The sequence below is a fragment of the Argopecten irradians genome, chromosome 1, assembly GCF_041381155.1.
Source record: "Argopecten irradians isolate NY chromosome 1, Ai_NY, whole genome shotgun sequence".
In the NCBI taxonomy this organism is placed as follows: Eukaryota; Metazoa; Mollusca; class Bivalvia; order Pectinida; family Pectinidae; genus Argopecten; species Argopecten irradians.
The window spans coordinates 64,409,180-64,428,953 of record NC_091134.1 but is presented as its reverse complement, the minus strand read 5'-3'; the positions used below and the strand labels follow the sequence as shown (position 1 = coordinate 64,428,953).

At 32.9% G+C, this 19,774-nt stretch overlaps 2 protein-coding genes across 4 annotated transcripts in view; one reads left to right on the top strand and one right to left on the bottom strand.

Annotated features, from left to right (window-relative positions):
* Positions 1–2,539, bottom strand: part of LOC138305253 (centrosomal protein of 57 kDa-like) — a 42,148-nt gene extending 39,609 nt beyond the window's left edge. Inside the window, exons 1-2 of one of the 2 annotated variants that reach the window (XM_069245642.1) lie at positions 2,396–2,508; positions 8–117 (exon numbers count right to left, since the gene is read on the bottom strand). Coding sequence is in view for 1 of the 2 variants with exons in the window: in XM_069245640.1 (XP_069101741.1) it covers positions 2,396–2,416 (21 nt within the window). In the remaining variant the exon portion in view is untranslated. Of the gene's footprint in view, positions 1–7; positions 118–2,395 lie in introns of both variants that reach the window. The other variant, XM_069245640.1, reaches the window with a different exon arrangement.
* Positions 2,540–2,742: 203 nt separating this feature from the next.
* LOC138305227 (protein FAM76B-like) lies at positions 2,743–17,010 on the top strand. Of its 2 annotated transcripts, XM_069245635.1 has the most exons (10): positions 2,743–2,909; positions 3,270–3,334; positions 4,219–4,279; positions 5,229–5,384; positions 6,117–6,547; positions 6,676–6,768; positions 7,514–7,570; positions 9,120–9,306; positions 11,278–11,379; positions 12,025–17,010. In XM_069245635.1, the coding sequence occupies exons 1-10, from the start codon at positions 2,829–2,831 to the stop codon at positions 12,091–12,093; spliced, it is 1,302 nt and encodes a 433-aa protein (XP_069101736.1). In that variant the 5' UTR covers positions 2,743–2,828; the 3' UTR covers positions 12,094–17,010. The 2 variants fall into 2 exon arrangements, with proteins under 2 accessions (XP_069101736.1, XP_069101737.1); XM_069245636.1 differs by lacking the exon at positions 7,514–7,570.
* The last annotated feature ends 2,764 nt before the right edge of the window (positions 17,011–19,774 follow it).

The window sequence follows — 19,774 nt, the reverse complement described above, 5'->3', positions numbered from 1 at the left end:
TATTTACCGTTCTGTAACCCGCTACCAAAGGCGGCGAACATCAAAAACCCTTTTCATAATCCCTTTTGTCCGGCCAAGGTTTGACAGCATGCCGCGGGGTATCGGCAAACACATGATCTGTACAGGTAAATTTTAATTTGAATCATCAAGTGTCAGTTACCTATGATTCTATAACAAATGGTCAATGAAAAAAGTTTGATACATCGAGAACTTCGATTCATAAAACTTCGATTCATACATGGGTTAGTTAGTAATGTTATATAGTGAGATTTGGGACCAGACAAAAAGTTTGATACAGCAAAAAATTCGATTCATCGGAGTCCGAATCATCGAGGTTTGACTGTATAATGAAGGAGACATTTAGTGTTTGTAAGAACATGATCTTCAAAAGTCTTGTAGTTCTTTCAGTTTTCTTATATAATTACTTTGTCAAAGAAAATAAAATCTATAGTTTTCTTATATAATTACTTTGTCAAAGAAAATAAAATCTATATGTACATAGTATGTTACTGTTAGAAAACCGGTGTATTCCTTCGGTGCCAGAAGTGGAGTGGTGTCAAAGGAGACATAAGAAAAATAAGTAAGGAAGAAGAGAAAAGATCATACTCTAAATGCCTTTTTAAGTTTTATGATCATGCAATATGGACACAAAATATACAGTGTATATATAGACACCATTCTAATGACCTACCAGAAGGACAATCAAGTGTTAACAAAATCGCATCAGTCAGTGTGTGGTGAACGTAACTTACAAAAATTGTATATGATATATATCTATTAAAGGTACAAAAACTACCTTTACTGTCTTCATATATATGAAAAATATGAAACAACAATTTATAAAGGATGTAAGATATTAAGTAATTTTATAAATATACAGACTCTCTTCAAAACTCTTTATGAAAAAAAGATGACTATATATGCATGTGCAATGGTATTGCCTGTCAACATCTATTAGATGACAATCAATATGAGGTATAATTTAAGGTTATACAATAGTTAGCATAGCTATCTCATAATCTAATAACTGTCATACACATTTGATACAGCAAATATATTTCTCATCGTAATGAAATTCCTGCACTAACGTTGGTCTTTATTCACTATATCTAGTATATTAGGTCATTGCACAATTGGGCGAGAGTTGTGTGCCACCAGCCAGCTCGACCCCATGACCCTGGACTTACTGGTCTGCCACTCTAGCCTACTGACTAAGAAATTTCCCCTAGCATGAAGCTAGAAGGCGACAATATCACTATTTACCATTAAAACATGCTGCACTACTCCCCTCACCTTTCAAACATATTCACCCCAGAACATTGACCAACCCAGGTTCTATCTTTAACGAAGCCTCCCAATCTCATAAAACTTTCACTTGGAGTGGTCTAGATCTATGGTACCAAATGTAAAAAGAAGATAGAAGTGTGCCGCAAGCCAGGCTTGAACCTGTGACCCGAGTTACAGGTCCGTTGCTCTACCGACTGTGCTAAAGAGAAATTGATTCCCCCTTGGGCGAAGCTAAAAGACGGCCGTATCACTAGTTACAATCAAAACCTGCTACATATTTTAAGCTATGGTGACACAATTCCATGGCAAATTTTGTCCTTACGGACAAGTCCTTTTGTACAACGTATATGTTGTGGTACATTAATATCAGTCTGATCTTGGCCCTCCTTTAGCTAATACCAGAGTTTCGAGATCCAAAAAAACTGTGTTGGTAAAGTATGATTTACTGTTGATTAGTGTAGCGCCACGTGTTCGGTCTTTCATTGATGGGTAGGAGTTAATTCTAATAGCGAAAACGTGAGAATATTAGCAGCAAAACTGTCCATTACACACTACTTCCCACTGAGCCACGCGGGTATTTTCTTGATGTCGCCTTTACACATGTTAAATATTAATAAACTGTAAAATGAATTTGATGTCGTCCATTGTCCATATATATTCACTAGTACCTTTGAATATTGTAACGAGACATAGGAATCTACAAGCTTACGCGGCAGTCGAACCCAGGGCAAAACAAATTAATTGTAAGATTCTTACTCTGCTAATGACTACGGTCGTAGCGAAACAAGTCGTTACATTGTCATGCATTATGTCTTTCATTGACTAGTGTCGGCATAAGGTTATAACTAGTACTACTATTACTTGCAAGATAGTATTTTCACAATTAAAAGTATTACGAAAACAAATTTGGACTTAATTTAATAGTTAATACCGGTATATGTAAATTCAGACAATACACGGCGAATGTAGTTAAACTACTAAGTTTGAACACATTATATATTTTAAACACCGCGACACATGCAACAACAAAACATTTCCTCTAATCTAATGCTCTTTTTTTTTTTACTAAATACATAATTCAACTTTCAAATCATTGCGGTATACTCACAGAACTGTAGTAATCTTCCATCTCTTGCAAATCTGCTGGTTACCCTGCCCGGTCAAACATGTATGAACACCTTACTTTCTACTGCAGCAGAAGGGAATCTCAGGTAAACAAATTTGAGTTGTGTGGGAAATACCTCAACATCCGGGATATTACAACCGGATTTAGAAATATAAGAGCTTTTTTGATTGGTCAATATTTATAAAATTTGAAATGATATTTAATTATTTTTCAATATCATATCTAATAAAATCATATTGTTTGAATAGAAAGATATATCCCTTAACATCATAAAATAGTTCAAGAAAAAATAAATCAATTTATAAAAATGACATGCGTAATACAGATATCCGGATGAACTCCACTTCCGCTGAAGCGAAGAGTCTGTGAAATCGGTGATTTTCACAGAAAAAATCTCATAAAATCCAAACATAATATGGCAGCTTTGTTTGCATGTACAAAATGTCACACTAGGCATCCATTTGAAGAATTATCTCAAGCTGAACAGTTGTGTAAAGTAAGTTAAAGTGCCTAGCATCACTTGCTTGCATAGCAACATAAAGCAAAGTTGACTTTGCCAAAAAGAATCTAGCGTTACAGTAAAGGGTGTAGTGCAATGGATGTGATATCAAAAGAAGACTACTTGTGCAATATTGAAATTTATTTTTGAAATATGAATGGTTAAATTGTCTGAAGTGAAAGATCATATATGTGTTTGCATCCTATATCCCACCCAAGTTTTCATATCAACTTCATAAACATGCAAATAACTCGATTATCAAATCTCACACATATAATTTCATATTTTTCCTATCCAAAAATATTCAATATTTCAAACATTATATGAAGTCTAATTTTGAGTTTTTATCAATTCCAGGAGTGTCGCAGTAATTTTCCCATCGTGAAGTGCACCTACTGTAGAGCAGAGTTCCAACAAGAAGAGTAAGGAAGAACACCCAAATTTATCTGTTTGTTAATATTAAAAAGGAATAATCTTTTCCCAACCTATCAGCATGATTGAAAATGTGGTATTTTATTCCTAAGACTTAATGAAGAAATTAAAATGTAGGTTGATTAGCATATGGCCTTAACTCTTGAAGGTTTGGTTAATGTCAATTATAAAGCTGGTCTGATAACCTGGTGCCAATAGATTAGTTTTCAGAATTCCAACCACCTGTCCAATTAAAAAATGCTCCATTTCAATTTTTATATCATGAAGGGAGAGGGAGTGTGTTCTTTACCTTGATATACAGACATTTCAAGGTGATTTTGTAGATATCAATCAAAAGGAGTTTTGTTTGGTTCATTTAACATCCTATTAATAGCCAGGGTCATTAAGAATTTGTCAGTGTTTAATAGATGGTGATGGAAAGCTGAAGAACCCAGAAAAAACACATCGAACAGCAGTTAGAACCTGGTGACTGCCACACATAGGATTTGAACTTCCATTGGTATACACCAAAAGTGGAGGACTTGTGGTTATATTACATGTTAGGAAATCTACTCAGCCACTAAGACCTCAAAAGGAGAGATATTCCCATGCTAAATTATAATGTTATCAAGTTACAGAAGACAATAACGTAAACTAGAAACTAATCAGCAGCCCAGATATTGGGGACTTTCTGGACCTGTCTATGGTTGATGGATGGCCTGATAATCAGACAAGTTATAATTATGGTATTTTAGATACATGAATAGCATATTTCAGCCACAAGGTATAGTAGGGTCCTTAATTGAATTTTTTTCCTTAATTAAAGACTTTACAATACTTATTTAAATTTTAATGCATATGCATATATACCTATTTAACATTTTATTATTTTCAGTAAAAGCAATACCAACTCTATTTGTAAAAAGTGTGACCAGAATGTGAAAGTCCATGGAAAGGTTAGTTTCATGCTTTGAATGTATTGTATATTTTACATTATCTGCAGGGCGAAAGGTTTGTTGCATTTTACTTTATTACAATATTTTCTATTGCTAATTCTATATCGTGACCATGATAGTTTGATGTGTGTCGCGATAAAGGGGTAGACAGCCTTGAAATTTCTATTTTGTCTACATGCTATAAGGATTACTTTTTTTTTTTAATATTTGACGCAATTCATTTCCTTCAGACGTACATTTGAAAGGATCCCATGTTATAGTGTTACCTAAAACATACCATTTTAAGACAAAGACTAGACCATTCAATTGTAAAATTTAAGTGGTGAATGTGTTAATTCTTTGACCCATATATATCTGTGACTTTGCTTATTATACCAGTACATGTAATTTACAACGTCCATGTACATGCCAATTTGTATGCTATCCAAAATATACTGTTGTTATTGAATATTTGACCTTTGACATTATCGATATCATTCATCATACAAATCTGATGATAAGTACAAATTAGTTAACGTTTATGTGAATGAAATTTGTTTCAGAAATATATGAAAAATATTCAATCGTTTTAATAGAGTATTCAGCAGACGTTGTTAGAATTTATTTTGAAGAAAATTAAAAATGTATCCATCACAAGATATGTAAGTGTTTATAGTAAAATGCTTCATTATGTATTCTGTGTTGTAAACATGACATTGTTTTGTTGATTTTTTTCTTTTCTAAAACTTGATAAGCTATGATAAGGTGTCATGTTTAATTTCTGATCTGGCCAAAAATTCTAAATCACTGACTATTTGGATTGTTTTATTTGATATTATTTTGAAAGCTGAGATTATTTTAGATTGTAAGAAACATGGAAAGTAAGATATTTTATAAGATATTTCTAAATTCAGTCTTTAAAAATCAGCTGATTAGAAGTAATATTTTTTTATTTTCCTCTTTTCAATAGCCTTCAGTATGTGAATATTGCAATATTCTTGCCGCCTTCATAGGCAATAAGTGTCAGAGATGTGCTAACTCAGAACGCAGATGGGGTCCACCTTTAACATGCGAACAATGTAAACAGAAATGTGCATTTGATCGAACAGATGGCACAAGGAAAAAGGTATTTAAAAATCATTTTCACTTTCATCACATAATTAAATAGAAAAAATGTTTACTTTCACAAAGTATGTATATATAGTTTAACTGTTACTACATTCTTAAAAAGAAAACTGATTGTTAAATTGAAGTCATCTTACAATTTTTTTGAATATAAATGTTGATTTTTTGTGGCACCTTCAATGCAAGTGCGACACATAGGTATCACTTTGTCGTTGTCGGCGGCGTCCGGAAAACGGTTTCCGTGCGATAACTTAAGTATTTATTGTTCGATTTCAACCAAACTTGGTATTTTGCTACATATCAATAAGATCTTAGATGAATTTGATGCTAATCAAAATCTGTTAATATTTGCAAGAGTTATGGGACTTTAAAATTGTCAAAACAGACGATTTCTTGGTTTCTGTGTGATAACTTTAATATTTATTATCCAATTTTAACAAAATATTGTTCAGTGCTTGATATCAATGAGATCTCAGATGGGTTTGATACTGGTCAAAATCTGTCAACATTTGTAAGAGTTGCAGCACTTGATAACTTCACTTATTGTTAACAATATTTTCAACTGTAAATAACTATTTTTTGTGATGTTATAAATGGCTATGCAGCTAGGGGACACATCCACTTCCGTGGAATTCTTGTAAAACATGAATGTTGATTTATTTTAATGTTGATTTATTGAATATGAATGTTGATTTAATATATCCAATTCACTAATATTAAAAATTCTCTTCAGGTTGATGGTAAACTATTGTGCTGGTTATGTACTCTTGCTTATAAGCGAGCATTAGCGAAGGCTAAACAACGAAAAGATGAGGATAGGAAAAATCTTGGATCCTTACGACCATCAAAAGAAAAATCAGATAAAGCTGAAAAGTTATTTGACAGTATTGTGGGTAAAAACAATAGCAAGCAGGAAGAAAGTTCAAAACATGACAGTGGCGGTAGTACCAGTAGTCGTCATAGCAACAGTAGTCAAGGAGAAAGAGTGTCCAATGGGAGTGACAAGGGTGGCTCCGATGGACAGGAAGGTGCATCCAATAAGGAAAAAGCACAAAAAAGTCACAAACATCATCATCACCATCATCACCACCATCATCATCACAAACATTCAAAGTCTAAAGAGCATCGCAGGTCCCACTCAGCTAAATCAAAATCATCTCATAAGTAAGTTTTATCTCAACATAATTTACAATAACTATGAATTAAGATGAAATAAAGTTTTATGGATTGTAAACGACCAGTAATTGACATCTGCATAGATACCCTCTGTTATTGTTATTTTTGTACCTCAGATCCAGTCACTCGGACACATCATCTCAGACTCCGCCCACCAAGAAAGCACGGGTAGAGATCAGCAGTGCCAATGGCATGACACCAACCAAAAGGTGAGATCTACAGATCTTGTTATACCAAGTAGTGTGGACTGTGTAGTGAATAGTGAACAAAGTAATCCTAAATAATCATGTTAAGGCTTTATATATACTGTACTAATTAATAATGCATTTTAAACAGAAAGTCTTAAAAACATCAAGCATGTGTGAATCTATTTTAAGTCCAAGTTTAATAAAATTTTGAAATGATCCAAGTAGGGATTTAGTCAGAATGTTTAAAATGAATGCACGAGACCCTTCCTCTCTCTATCTCCTTTATAAAGAAAGGGATGTACAATTGACTAAGTAATGGAACTCCTTGACAAATCTAAAGTTATGTTAATTCTTGTCTTTTAACAAAGAGGAAGAATGAAAATAATGTATTCATTGACATTTTGGACAAAACACAATGCACAGGATCTAGATTTCCAATTAAAATAATAAAGCATAATCTAATTATTTTGTTACATAAATGAACCAGGACTCTAACAATACAATTGCCTGCTCACATGTTTAGCATGCTTTGTATGTGTATTCTGTATATCAATCTATATTATTTACTTGTATTGCAAATACAAAGTGTTTATGGTTGATCTCTTTGTGTTGCTGTTCTAAAGAGTTTTGACATCTATTGACCTTGAAAGCTGATATTGACAGTATGTTGTCAGTATGAGTTTCTATGCTGGTTTGCCTTGGTGATCATGGTCCTGACTTGTTGAGGTACCTGGGTATGTAAACTTGATATAATCTGTTGTTGCAGAGAAGATCTTGAAGTGTCTAACCCTACAGAGAAGAGCCGATATTCATTCTTAAAAGAGTAAGCCAATTCAGAACTCCTAAAAAGTAGCAGAACAATTGGAAAGGGCTTGTTAAAAAGAGTTTTATTGTTTACTAGATGTCTCAGACTGACATTGCCTATGACGATTTTCGGAATGTAAGCACATGTTATAATGTGTGGTTAATGTGCTTACATTTTTAATTAAAAAAAAATACTTTTAAGAGTATATCTTTATATTTGATTTGTCTGATTTTATTAGTTTGATGTTGCTTCATTGAGCTTCCACACCTCAGCAAAAGAGCTGTTCATCCTATGCCTGCTTTCACATCCATACCCTAACACTGAACTTGTATCTCGGACCCCCTCTCCTTGGTCATCTGTGTTAATGGTTACCAACAAAGCATGGGAATGCTGTTACAAAGTTTGACATACCAAGCATGTACTGCATGTTCAATTGTTAATTGAATTTTACCTGAGGTTTAGTCAGCAGTGGTACCCTGGTAAGATGATTGGTGTAGGTACCCTGTTTGAGACTTGTACCTATATACATATACAATATACTGTAGAAATGTTGTTAATTTCAGGACATTCCCTTTCGGAGTATTGTATGTAACCCAGGGAAATCTGCCTCGGTCGTATAATAGAAAACATAAATGGGTACTTGAGGATGACATATGTGCTACAGAATTAGAGTAATGTTTTGATTTGTACATGATTATGGCTCACTTTAATATCAATAAATTGTATCTTTATCTAGTTTGACTTTAGAAATATTTACATATGAACCTCAGTGACTCAAATTCATGTTACTAGAAGGTCTTGTTCTATTGTAAGTTTCAAACTTTAAGGTAGGGTGAATAATACTTGGATAACAATTTCCTTGGTCTGAATGAGTTTGAGGTAATTATATAGTGAGATCTGACTATTATTATTAAGAGGCAAAGGGCACTGCCAGGTTTTACAATGTCACGTTATGGATAACCTATATAAAAAAAACATGTTGTATCTTTGTTTATGATCACAATTAAAATTCCATTATTTTTCAGCCTGCTTTACAATCTAGTAATATTCCTCTAGTCTTTGCACCTAGATCAAGCCAGGAAAATTTCTCTTCATCTAATCATTATTCAGTGTGAAGATTTTAATGTTTAAAAAATAGATGTCTGCATTCTTTGAACTGTTTAGCTTTTCAAAAATGTGAAATCCTAATATATCACAACCACCTTCTGCACCTAGAGGGAGTTTTGAAGCCAGTCAGCTCTCCTATGTGATTAGGCTACCAATTTATCCTAACCATGTTTCTATTCTATAGCATCTTCAGTGTGGAATATCATAGACTTTAAATCTGATTTCATTGAAATATCTGAAGTTATTAATTATTTATGCAGAATTCATGTAAAGACAAAACAATGATGACCACATTCAGATTTCTGATGAACTGGTTCAAAATTTATTTTAATTGCAAAAATAAAAAGTGACATACTCAATCAAAATCTTGTCACTCCCACATTAAAAAAATTGTCTATCTGCATGCTGTGTAAAAGAATTAAGGAGAAGCTATAGTGTGTTATTTTCTTGTTTGTTATAGTAGTAGCAGTTTCTCCATGAGCCTTTCCTCCAGTCTGTCCATGCTGAACGCTAGTACTACAGACAAAGTGGACGACCCACACAGCTCAGAGCATCTGATCGCTCTACAACAACTTCAGGACCAGCTGGACGCCATGCGTAAACAGCTTCAGGCCAAGGATCAACAACTCCTTGAGAAGGACAAGCAGGTTAACACAATTCACTGTTGTTCTTCCCATCAGGGATCCCTCTATAGAGTTGACTGTTAAAAGAGCCTGTTCAAAGGACAGGAGGGCTTTAGATGAGGAGACTGAACACTTATAAGTCCATGATCATTTGTAATGGAACACCCTTGAACCACAGCTATAAAGTTGTATGGTCCGTGACTTGTTGTATTTTTGGCATAAAAAAAGTATTTAAATTTGTATTTTTGGCATAAAAAAGTATTTAAAGTTATCTACATATATTTCTCTGCCTCTCTAAGTTTTAAACTTTTGATATTTACCAACTTTTGTAAAGTTTGTATTCGCAAAGTTACTAAACAAGTAAATTAAAACATGGATTTTTAGCCCACCATCAACAGATGGTGGGCTATTCAAATCGCTTTTTGTCCGTCGTCCTTCCGTCCATCTGTCCGTCCTTCCGTCAGTCCGTCCTTCCACCGCTATTTCTCAGAAAGTACTGAAGGGATGTTTCTCAAATTTCATATGTAGGTTCCTCTAGGGCACTAGTTGTGCATATTGTATTTTGGGACCAATCGGTCAACAAAATGGCCGCCAGGCAGCCATCTTGGATTTTGAAAGTTAAAGTTTGTTACCGCTATTTCTCAGAATGTATTGAAGGGATCTTTCTCAAATTTCACATGTAAGTTCCCCTAGGGGCCTAGTTGTGCATATTGCATTTTGGGACCAATTGGTTAACAAGATGGCTGACAGGCCGCCATCTTGGATTTTGATAGTTTAAAGTTTGTTACCTCTATTTCTCAGAAAGCACCGAAAGAATTCTTCTCAAATTTTATGTACAGTTTGCCTAGGGCCCTAGTTGTGCATATTGCATTTTGCGACCAATTGATAAACAAGATGGGCGACAGGCCACCATCTTGGGTTTTGACAATTGAAGTTTGTTACAGCTATTTCTCAGAAAGCACTGAAGGGATCTGTCTCAAATTGCATGTGCAGGTTCCCCTAGGGGCCTAGTTGTGCATATTGCATTTTTGGACCGATGGGTGAACAAGATAGCCGACAGGACGCCATCTTAGATTTTGATAGTTGAAGCTTGTTACCACTATTTCTTAGAAAGTACTGAAGGGATCTGTCTCAAATTTCATGTGCAGGTTCCCCAAGAATCCTGGTTATGCATATGCATTTTGGTACCGATCGGCGAACAAGATGGCCGACAGGACGCCATCTTGGATTTTGACTATTGAAGTTTTTTTCCGCTATGTCTAAGAATGTACTGAAGGGATCTGTCTCAAATTGTATGTGCAGGTTCTTCTAGGGGTCTAGTTGTGCATATTGCATTTTAGGACCGATCGGTGAATAAGATGGCCAACAGGTAGCCATCTTGGATTTTGATAATTGAAGTTTGTTACTGTTATATATCTCAGAAAGTAGTCAAAGGATCTTTCTCTAATTTCATGTGTATTTATATGTAGTAAAAGCTTGAAAAGCAGAGAAAAGATCCCTCTTTCCTTTGTCAGACAAAGATTGTTCTTAGGTGGGTGCCAAGATCCCTCTTGTTAATGTGTACAATTACTGTACATGTTTAAAAAAGGTCAGAAGTATCCAAATTGTGCCGATCTATTCCGTTCTGTACGGGTATTGCTGCATGTGATGCAACTCGGTTTTCTGATATTATCGAAAGTTTGAAACATGGCGTTGACTGTGGCTGTTCTTTTGTAAACGTATGATATTTCATGCTACATTAACCGCTATGTCAATAGAATATTGGTGCTTTAATGGATTTGAACCATCATATATAAGCATCCATATTCACACATTGTATGTTTTATGAGAATTTGTGATGGTGAAAATTACAAGAAATATTTGTGATGGTGAAAATTACAAGAAATACAACTTAAAAAAGGAAAAGGTATCATTAATATGCATTGGTGTAATAATTTGTGTTAAACTTTGAATTTTGTTGAGTGTAAAATTATGCAATTTGTTTCTTATTCACAGATAAATGAACTCAAAGCCCAGGCTTATGAGGCAGAGAAAGAGTCTCGACTGAAGATCCAGACAATTCACAAACATCATTCTGATACACTGGAGTCTCTTACGGTAATTTAAGGCTAGGGTTTGTCCATAGCTTGTCAGCAGTCCATAGTCCCAATGGCATCATGGCAAAATTGTGGTGTATGGTCCACTTTGATCCCTTATTCGTACTTGTTACTTATTCAGTTTTGTTGGATTCTAAGTAATGAAATAATGCTTTCATTATTTCCTGAGAATAACTCATGACGTGAATTATAACCTTTTATTCCAGTATGTTTTCTTAGCTTTGGTTAGGATTGTCATTGCTATAATTCTTCACAGGTCATTCTTTTTGGATTTCATTTTATGTTCCCCTTGTCTCATGTGATGTATATGGAAACTTTGATTACCTGGTAATTGTACATCAAATATGGATCATGACCAATATGGTGTTTACAACATTTCAGTCAGTTTAACTTTAGTTTGATGTACATGGCAAAACAACATCAAAACATCTTAAAAACATGCAAAGATAATTAAGGACCTGAATATAAAGGGTATAAAAGATTATTTCAAAAAGATCATTATTATTTAAATCTTAAATTGGTTAAGGATCCTCTTGTTTGACTTGAAGAGGATGAAGGTTATATTGATGATCGTTAGACTTCATACTTACTATGGTAATATCATAACAAGGTTATCACCTTACTTTTAATTTTCATCATATTGCAGAGCAAGAATGCAGAACTAATGAAACAGATTAAAGAACTGAAGCCTGCCAAAAAGAATACACGTTCCTGATTAAAGTGAATTCTAGGAAGGGAGATGTTCAGCTATGGAAGCAAAAGATCTGTGCAAAGATAAATGTAACTATCTGGTATATCAACACCAGTTCTCTATTACTGGATTTTATTTTACCATTGTACCCCAAAGATCTTCAGTATCAGTTAAAGTTTCAATGATCTACTCATACCATTCAAACAAAGTACAAAACCTGGATATAGGAGCTTTATTGATGTCAAAAATAATATTTTTGCTTTAATGCCTACTTTCATGATTTAAGTTCACGTTAAGGTTCAAGTGGCCGGACTATAGGATACAAAATTAGGATTCAAAGGCGAGACCAATCCTTGACAAGGATAAAAAGACCCAACCAATCCTTGACAAGGATAAAAAGACCCAACCAATCCTTGACAAGGATAAAAAGACCCAACCAATCCTTGACAAGGATAAAAAGACTCAACCAATCCTTGACAAGGATAAAAAGACCCAACCAATCCTTGACAAGGATAAAAAGGCCTGACCAATCCTTAACAAGGACAGGCCCAACCAATCCTTGACAAGGACAGGCCCAACCACCAATCAATTACAAGGATACAAAGGCAGACCAATCATTGATAAGGATGCCAAAGTCAGAACAATCCTTGACATGGATACAAAGGCCTGACCTATCCTTGACAAGGATAAAAAGGCCTGACCAATCCTTGACAAGGACAGGCCCAACCAATCCTTAACAAGGATAAGAAGGCTAGACCAATCAATTACAAGGATACAAAGTCTGATCATTCATTGATAAGGATGCAAAAGCCTAGGCAATCCTTGACCAGGATACAAAGGTCCGGCCAATCCTTCTCAAGGTCACAAAGGCCCGACCAATACTTGATTATGATGCAAAAGCCTAGGCAATCCTTGACAGCACGACGAATTATTGACCAGGTCCTCAAATTGAGAGTGCAAGAAGGAAAATATAATATTCCTTTATGCTATAGATATTGATGCCAAATTTGTTTATTTAATTATTGTATTATACCTGTCATAAACAAAATTAATAGTTACAAGATGGTTTATTTTAAATGTATATATATTATAGCACTGCTATTATTGCGTAATTTTTCATATCCTTAATGTTTATTATTATGTAAGATCTCGGTTTAATATCAATGGAGGTTGTATCGCTAAAATATGTTGCATAATGTTGAATTTAATAATGTATCCAAATTACAATACACACTCTATATGTCACATGTTTTAACACCATTGGTGACCCCCTCTCCCAAAAATCTTACCTAACTAGTCTCTATAAATTTATCACATAGTTTATTTGATACGCAGAAAATGTATTTTAGGCCTGTTTTGTCACAATCGTAATTCAATGCTAATCATCTGTGCAGTGACGAAATTTGCGCAATTGCAATAAACACTACCGGTGTGTCAATGATATAATTATAGAAAAAACTATTTAAAGCAAAATCATATTTTAGTTCTTGATGGGAAAATCACAAAATTGTTATTACCACTAAAATATTTGTGTTTACGGTATTCTTCATACCGTAAGACGTATTTCTGTTGTTTAGGAAATAGGTTGTATCACAGTATGTAACATGACTGTGATTCCCCTACAGATTTATAACATTGTCAAGATACATTTGTGTTACATTCATGGAAACCCAGTGAATCACTGCCACATAAAAGTAAAGAGGTATAGGTTTTAATGATGGGCATTCTAATGTGTGAGAGTGCATACACGGAAAATCTAAAATAAGCAAAGAAATTATAGCCATTGTCTGTTAAGTTGTGACTATAAATCCTACTGCTAATTGTTACCTAGGTATTGTCTGACATAAAGGCTGTGAGTAATCGGATGTGGCTCTGGTAATCACATGCTGTATTCCATCATTATACACAACCTTCACCATGGCAAGCTTGTAAGACTACAACCTAAATTAATATAAAACTAGAACACATGAAATGAATTGAAAAAGGCCGTTTATTAACCATAAACGACAGTATATGTGTTCTTTGTTATAAAACATAACACAACACTTTTTATATGAACATACAATAGTCTTAGATGGGGAACAAAATCCCTCACAATGATTTTAGCGCTTAAGGCTATAGATTTTGCAATAAATGTTATTAAATTACCTATGTGCAAAAATCATCCCCCTATCCACAGTGTTCGGGTAGAAGTTATGTCGGGTATGTATGCTGAATGTCTGATTTTCCTGTGGCCCTTATACCAGATGTAAGGAATAAAAACAGTAGAAAAAATAGAGTCAACAATTTGAAGATTCATGAAAAGATTACTGTTAATGTACTTAATTTACTTTCGCGGAAAACTGTAATTATTTATTATTATTGCGGATATAAATTAGTGCAATTAGGTTATTCAATACCAGAAATACCTTTACAAAATATATAGCGCTATACAGTAATTAGAACTTCAACAACTCTGCGAAAGCATTGAAATAAACCTATTGCTAAAATAAGTATGTTTTCTATAATTTAATTGAAAGCTTTGACATGGCTTTTATGAGCATATTTGACATTAATTTAAACCTAGCAATATGATCTTATCAGTTTCATGCACTACAGACTTGATGTCTAAAGTTCTTCACAGTTTAATATCACTGCTTTTTGCTGCTTACAATTGATATTTACCACGATTTTGTCATACCAAGAATTTTTCAGCTATTATCTGGTCATTAGTGATAATTTGCTCAGTAGTCATCCCATGTATAGTGCCCTGGTACAGTTCAATATTGATTCGAGATGTTAACTACCTCTGTATCTGTTAATATTTCATTGAGTGTTCAAAATTTCATGTCAACCTTATTATTGATTTTATCTGTCGTTTTAAGGTTTGTACCACTTGTAATGCTTATTTCAACATAATGGAATATATTCATATGCATTTTCCATGAAAAAAATATCTGGTTTAAAAAAAAATATATCAAATTTTTAAAAATGTACATATGAAGATATGGCATAAGTTATTTGTGTATAGAAGAGTAAATATACATTAATATTGTTAATGTGCCCTCACACAGAAATGTATAAAGAGGAAGGAATGTACATACAAATGTATTATAATGTATTTCATGTAAATAAAAGTTTGATGTTTGGAAATATTTAAATGGCATATCATAAACCCTGACTCTAAGTGATATGTTTTAGATTTTTGAATTTTCCTTTTCCTTAAATTCTTTCAGTTCAAACAAAGCTGAAATTTTAGATATCAAAATTTAATGTTTTGACAGTACAGCAGTAGTACATGTACATTCAATCATTTTGCTTTGTGTATTGGAATTACTGCATACATATATATGTTTATTAAATTGTTTTGAACAAATTTAAATATGACACCTTTTTAAACTGAACTTTTAAGGATGAACATTTTTTTATGAAATTGTTTTTATGTCAAAGATATTGGTAGATGTCTATTTTATTTACCTTTTAATAACATTATGCTGGAGTAATTTTAAGAGTAAAGTCTTTCTTATATCTGAGAATTTTATTACATGACATTGTAGATTTAAAAACTGACAGGTCATTCCTGTGAACTTTTTCATTAAGACATATTACATTCATACTTCATACACCACATGGTACATGTTTATGGCAAGTTCTGTTACCAAATGGCCTTGATGTATCAATTGTCTCCCTTGTTTTAATGTCTCCATTTATATTTGCTTTACTGTATGGGAAGAACTTGAGGATTAGAGGATAAATCTAATAAGGCCTCTTATAGTTTTCCTATATGAATCTAATACTGTATATACTTAATTGGCATAATCAAATTTTAGCACAAAATTGATTGAATAATTATAATTTTGCACATTTACATTATCTGTTATAAATATATTAAAGATGCTCCACCGCCGACAGAGCATAAATGGTATTCATCATTTCAACAATAATTGGTGTTTAATCGTGTATATATATGTCTAATTAACACAAAAAAATAATATAAAATAATTTATTTCGCCTTTGGTCATGCGCAATCAGTACTGCATTCCATATTGGATATAGTGACACGGAATTTTTTCGGGATGCAATTAATTATTTTTCATATTTTTAACTTGAAGTAAAATTAGAAGCTCAAACTTTTCAATGGTGGTAATGGTATAAAGTAAGTAATTTTTTAACTGAAGAAAAATACTAAATAGTCTGCTCCTGTTTTTGATAGTGAAAAAATACCATTTGTCAGCGGTGGAGCATCTTTAATGACAAACTGGAAAAAAACAACTACCTGTAGTTTAACGACATGTGAAAGTCCTGGTGTTTATTTTCATAATTTCCTGTTGCAGAGGAAATTTTAAGTGCAATGTATGTGACATGGTTGAAAAAAATATTATTACATCATTTAATGATGATAATTTTAGTGTCAGGGTTTTGGAAAAAACATCTGTAGTTTATAAAATCATATGAAAATACTGGCAGTAAATGAATTCCCTTCCATTTACCATTTAACAACTAGTTTTAAGTTTGGTTAATAACGATGATTTAAAGTCTTCCCTGTAGCTGAGGATGTACTTTTCCATCTTTATATATTGTTATGAAACCCCAACAGTGTGTATTATTGTATGTTTAGTATGTATTTTGTTAAAAGAGATGCTTCCCCTCCATTATCACATAAGTATAATACTTTATTATACACATCATAGTAAGTATTCAGTATACAGGTTTGGAAATACTAAAATTACATAGGCTGAGGACAAATAGTCCCACATTCTGGTGTGACATCAAAATACAATGTCAAAATCTCCAACGGTAGGATTAAATGACACTACTCTTACTTTGCTAACATTATTTGGATATCTTGAAAATGCCATACATTTTTAAAGGATCTTCTGAGTTTTCATTTTGTAAGCTGTGGTGAGCAAAACATTAAATTTTGGAGACCTGAAATGTTGCCATTCAGTAATCACTGGCTTAGAACACAGATTTATTGTAGGCATTATGCATCATAATCCTATCCACTTTTAGTATATAAAGATTATTTTTATCTTCGCACTTTATTTGACCCTCGAAAATAACTTTACAAACCAGAAATGCCAAGTTATCTTTAAATTTTACATGTATGGAAAGATATATTTAGTTTGTCCCAAATTACAAGTCCAAACAGTAATTTGTTTTATCAAATGGAGGAATATTCATAGATAATAGATACCAAGATTTGATTTAAACATATTTTATTTGCATATATACAAATGGGATCAGACACAAGTTGAATAACTTATAGTCCGTCTTCTCCCGTAATACATGAATGATGAAATATATAATGACCGCAAATATATTAAGAAAATGATGATGAATATTATATCAAGGTTTAAATTTATGACAAGAATTACAAAACATGTATCGTTTTATGAAGTACCTGTACCCACATGTCAGTATAAAAGTATGTATTTGTATGAAATATCACCATAAGAATTACATTTACATTGTAAAACTGATTCGACATTTCTTTAATATTAAGGCTATATCTGATACAAAACTAAATAATGTAACAAAATAACATATAAAGATACCAAGAGAATAAATTGTTTGACTAAATTCACTTCTCTTGTTATGTGTTCATAATCATTTCTGTTAAAAAAGTATTGGATTTCATTTTTTCATCCAAACAGTGTTGTACTGGATATCTTATTGGTAAATTAAAAATTTGTATAATGAATGTGTAAACATTTGTTAGTGTAGCTGAATAAAAAAGCATAATATTGAACATTGTGTTTCTGTTTTATATTTCCTACTACAATCGCTGCAGTATTTGGAGTCATTTCACTTTTGTGACTCTAGTATACAAAATTATCAATTTTGTTTTACATTCCCATTAAAAAAAAATTAAAAAGCCATTTCGGAAAGGAAGTGAGTCTTTAAAGGCCCATTACCTTTCCCTAACAAAATTTGTAAGTTTCAAAAACACAATAACATAAGAAATTTTATGCTGAATGCCCAAGATGATGCAACAATACAAAAAAAAATCAGGAATAACAAGTGTCATCTTTGTTATCTCCCGCCCAACGAAGTTGGCGGGGGATATACAAATGGGTTCCGTCCGTCCATCCGTCTGTTCGAATGGTTTCCGGAGCATAATTCTAAAACCAATAAAGATATTTCCACGAAACTTCATACACACACTGGTCTTATGGTCAAGTAGTGCCTTTTGCTATTTTTAGGTTTTCATGTTTTGCATTTTTTCTGTAACCATGGAAACATTGTTGAAAATATCATATTTTTGTACCAGGTTCGATTCCGTAGCATAACTCTAAAACCAGAAGAGATATTTCCACGAAACTTCATAGACACATTGGTCTTGTGGTCTAGTAGTGCCTTTTGCTATTTTAAGGTTTTCACTTTTTGTACTTTTTTCTGTAACCATGGAAACATTGCGGAAAATGGCAGATTTTTGTGTAAGAATTGTTTCCGGAGCACAACTCTAAAACCAGAAGAGATATTTCCACAGAACTTCATAGACACATTGATCTTATGGTCTAGTAGTGCCTTTTGCTATTTTTAGGTTTTCATATTTTGCACTTTTTCCGTAACCAAGGAAACATTGCTGAAAATAACTTATTTTTGTACCAGGTTCTTTTCCGCAGCATAACTGGAAAACCGGTTGAGATATATGCACGGAACTCCATAGGCACATTAGTCTTATGGTCTAGTAGTGCCTTTTGCTATTTTAAGGTTTTCACTTTTTGTGCTTTTTCCTGTAACCATGGAAACATTGCTGAAAATATCATTTTAAAGGTTTTCACTTTTTGTGCTTTTTCCTGGGGTTTTTTTTCATACGCATAAGTCTCCACAATCAAACTTACTTCAGCTTTGATATCTCCATTGGCGGGGGATCTGAATGACTATGTCCTTGTTCTTTAATATAATGTTTAAACTGTGTATTGATTGTATATGTCCTTGTTAACAGTGAAGATTAATTTCGCTGTTTTACTGTCTGGTGCAGTGATATTAAAGGTGATAAAAACAGATTTTAAATATGCTATTTTTGTGTTGATATTTGTTTATTGTGGTGCACTTTATGATTTCCAACAAAAAATACAGGTTGTATTTGACGTAATTTCCATAAAATGTGCTAGACAGTAAAACAGCGAAATTAATCTTCACTGTTAACAAGGGCATATACAGCGTTCATTATGATTATTTTAAAATGTTCCTATTCATCGTTTGCAAAAATTTCATCATAAAAAGGTTTGAGAAACTCATAATTTGTGAGCAACAAAGTATAACACATATCATAATTGCTCATGGTATTTGTAATTAACTGATATTTTAGAATTTCCTTAAACTTGTGTCAAAGTTTTCTCCGAGAATAGCTGGTTCATACCAGCCTGTTTCCAATCTTTTTAAAGATATCTTATTGAAGGGGTTAATTGAATTGTCTCCCTTTGATAAGAAGTATTTCGTGAATGGAAAGAAAATTGGGTTATTTCCCCTTACACAAAAATTACTGTATTTTTACAAAACTTTTTAAAATTCGATGTTTCTATGAATATATAATTAGTTCATATAACTTAGAATTAACAGCTTATTCAAATCTTTGCATTTGTGAGAAAATGATATTTGTATTTACATCATTACAATGGGTTTTTATATCACAAAATAATTAATATGCAAAGTGTAAAACTTTACTTTTACTAATCTATTATAATGAATATATATTAAACTAAACACATAGAAGCTT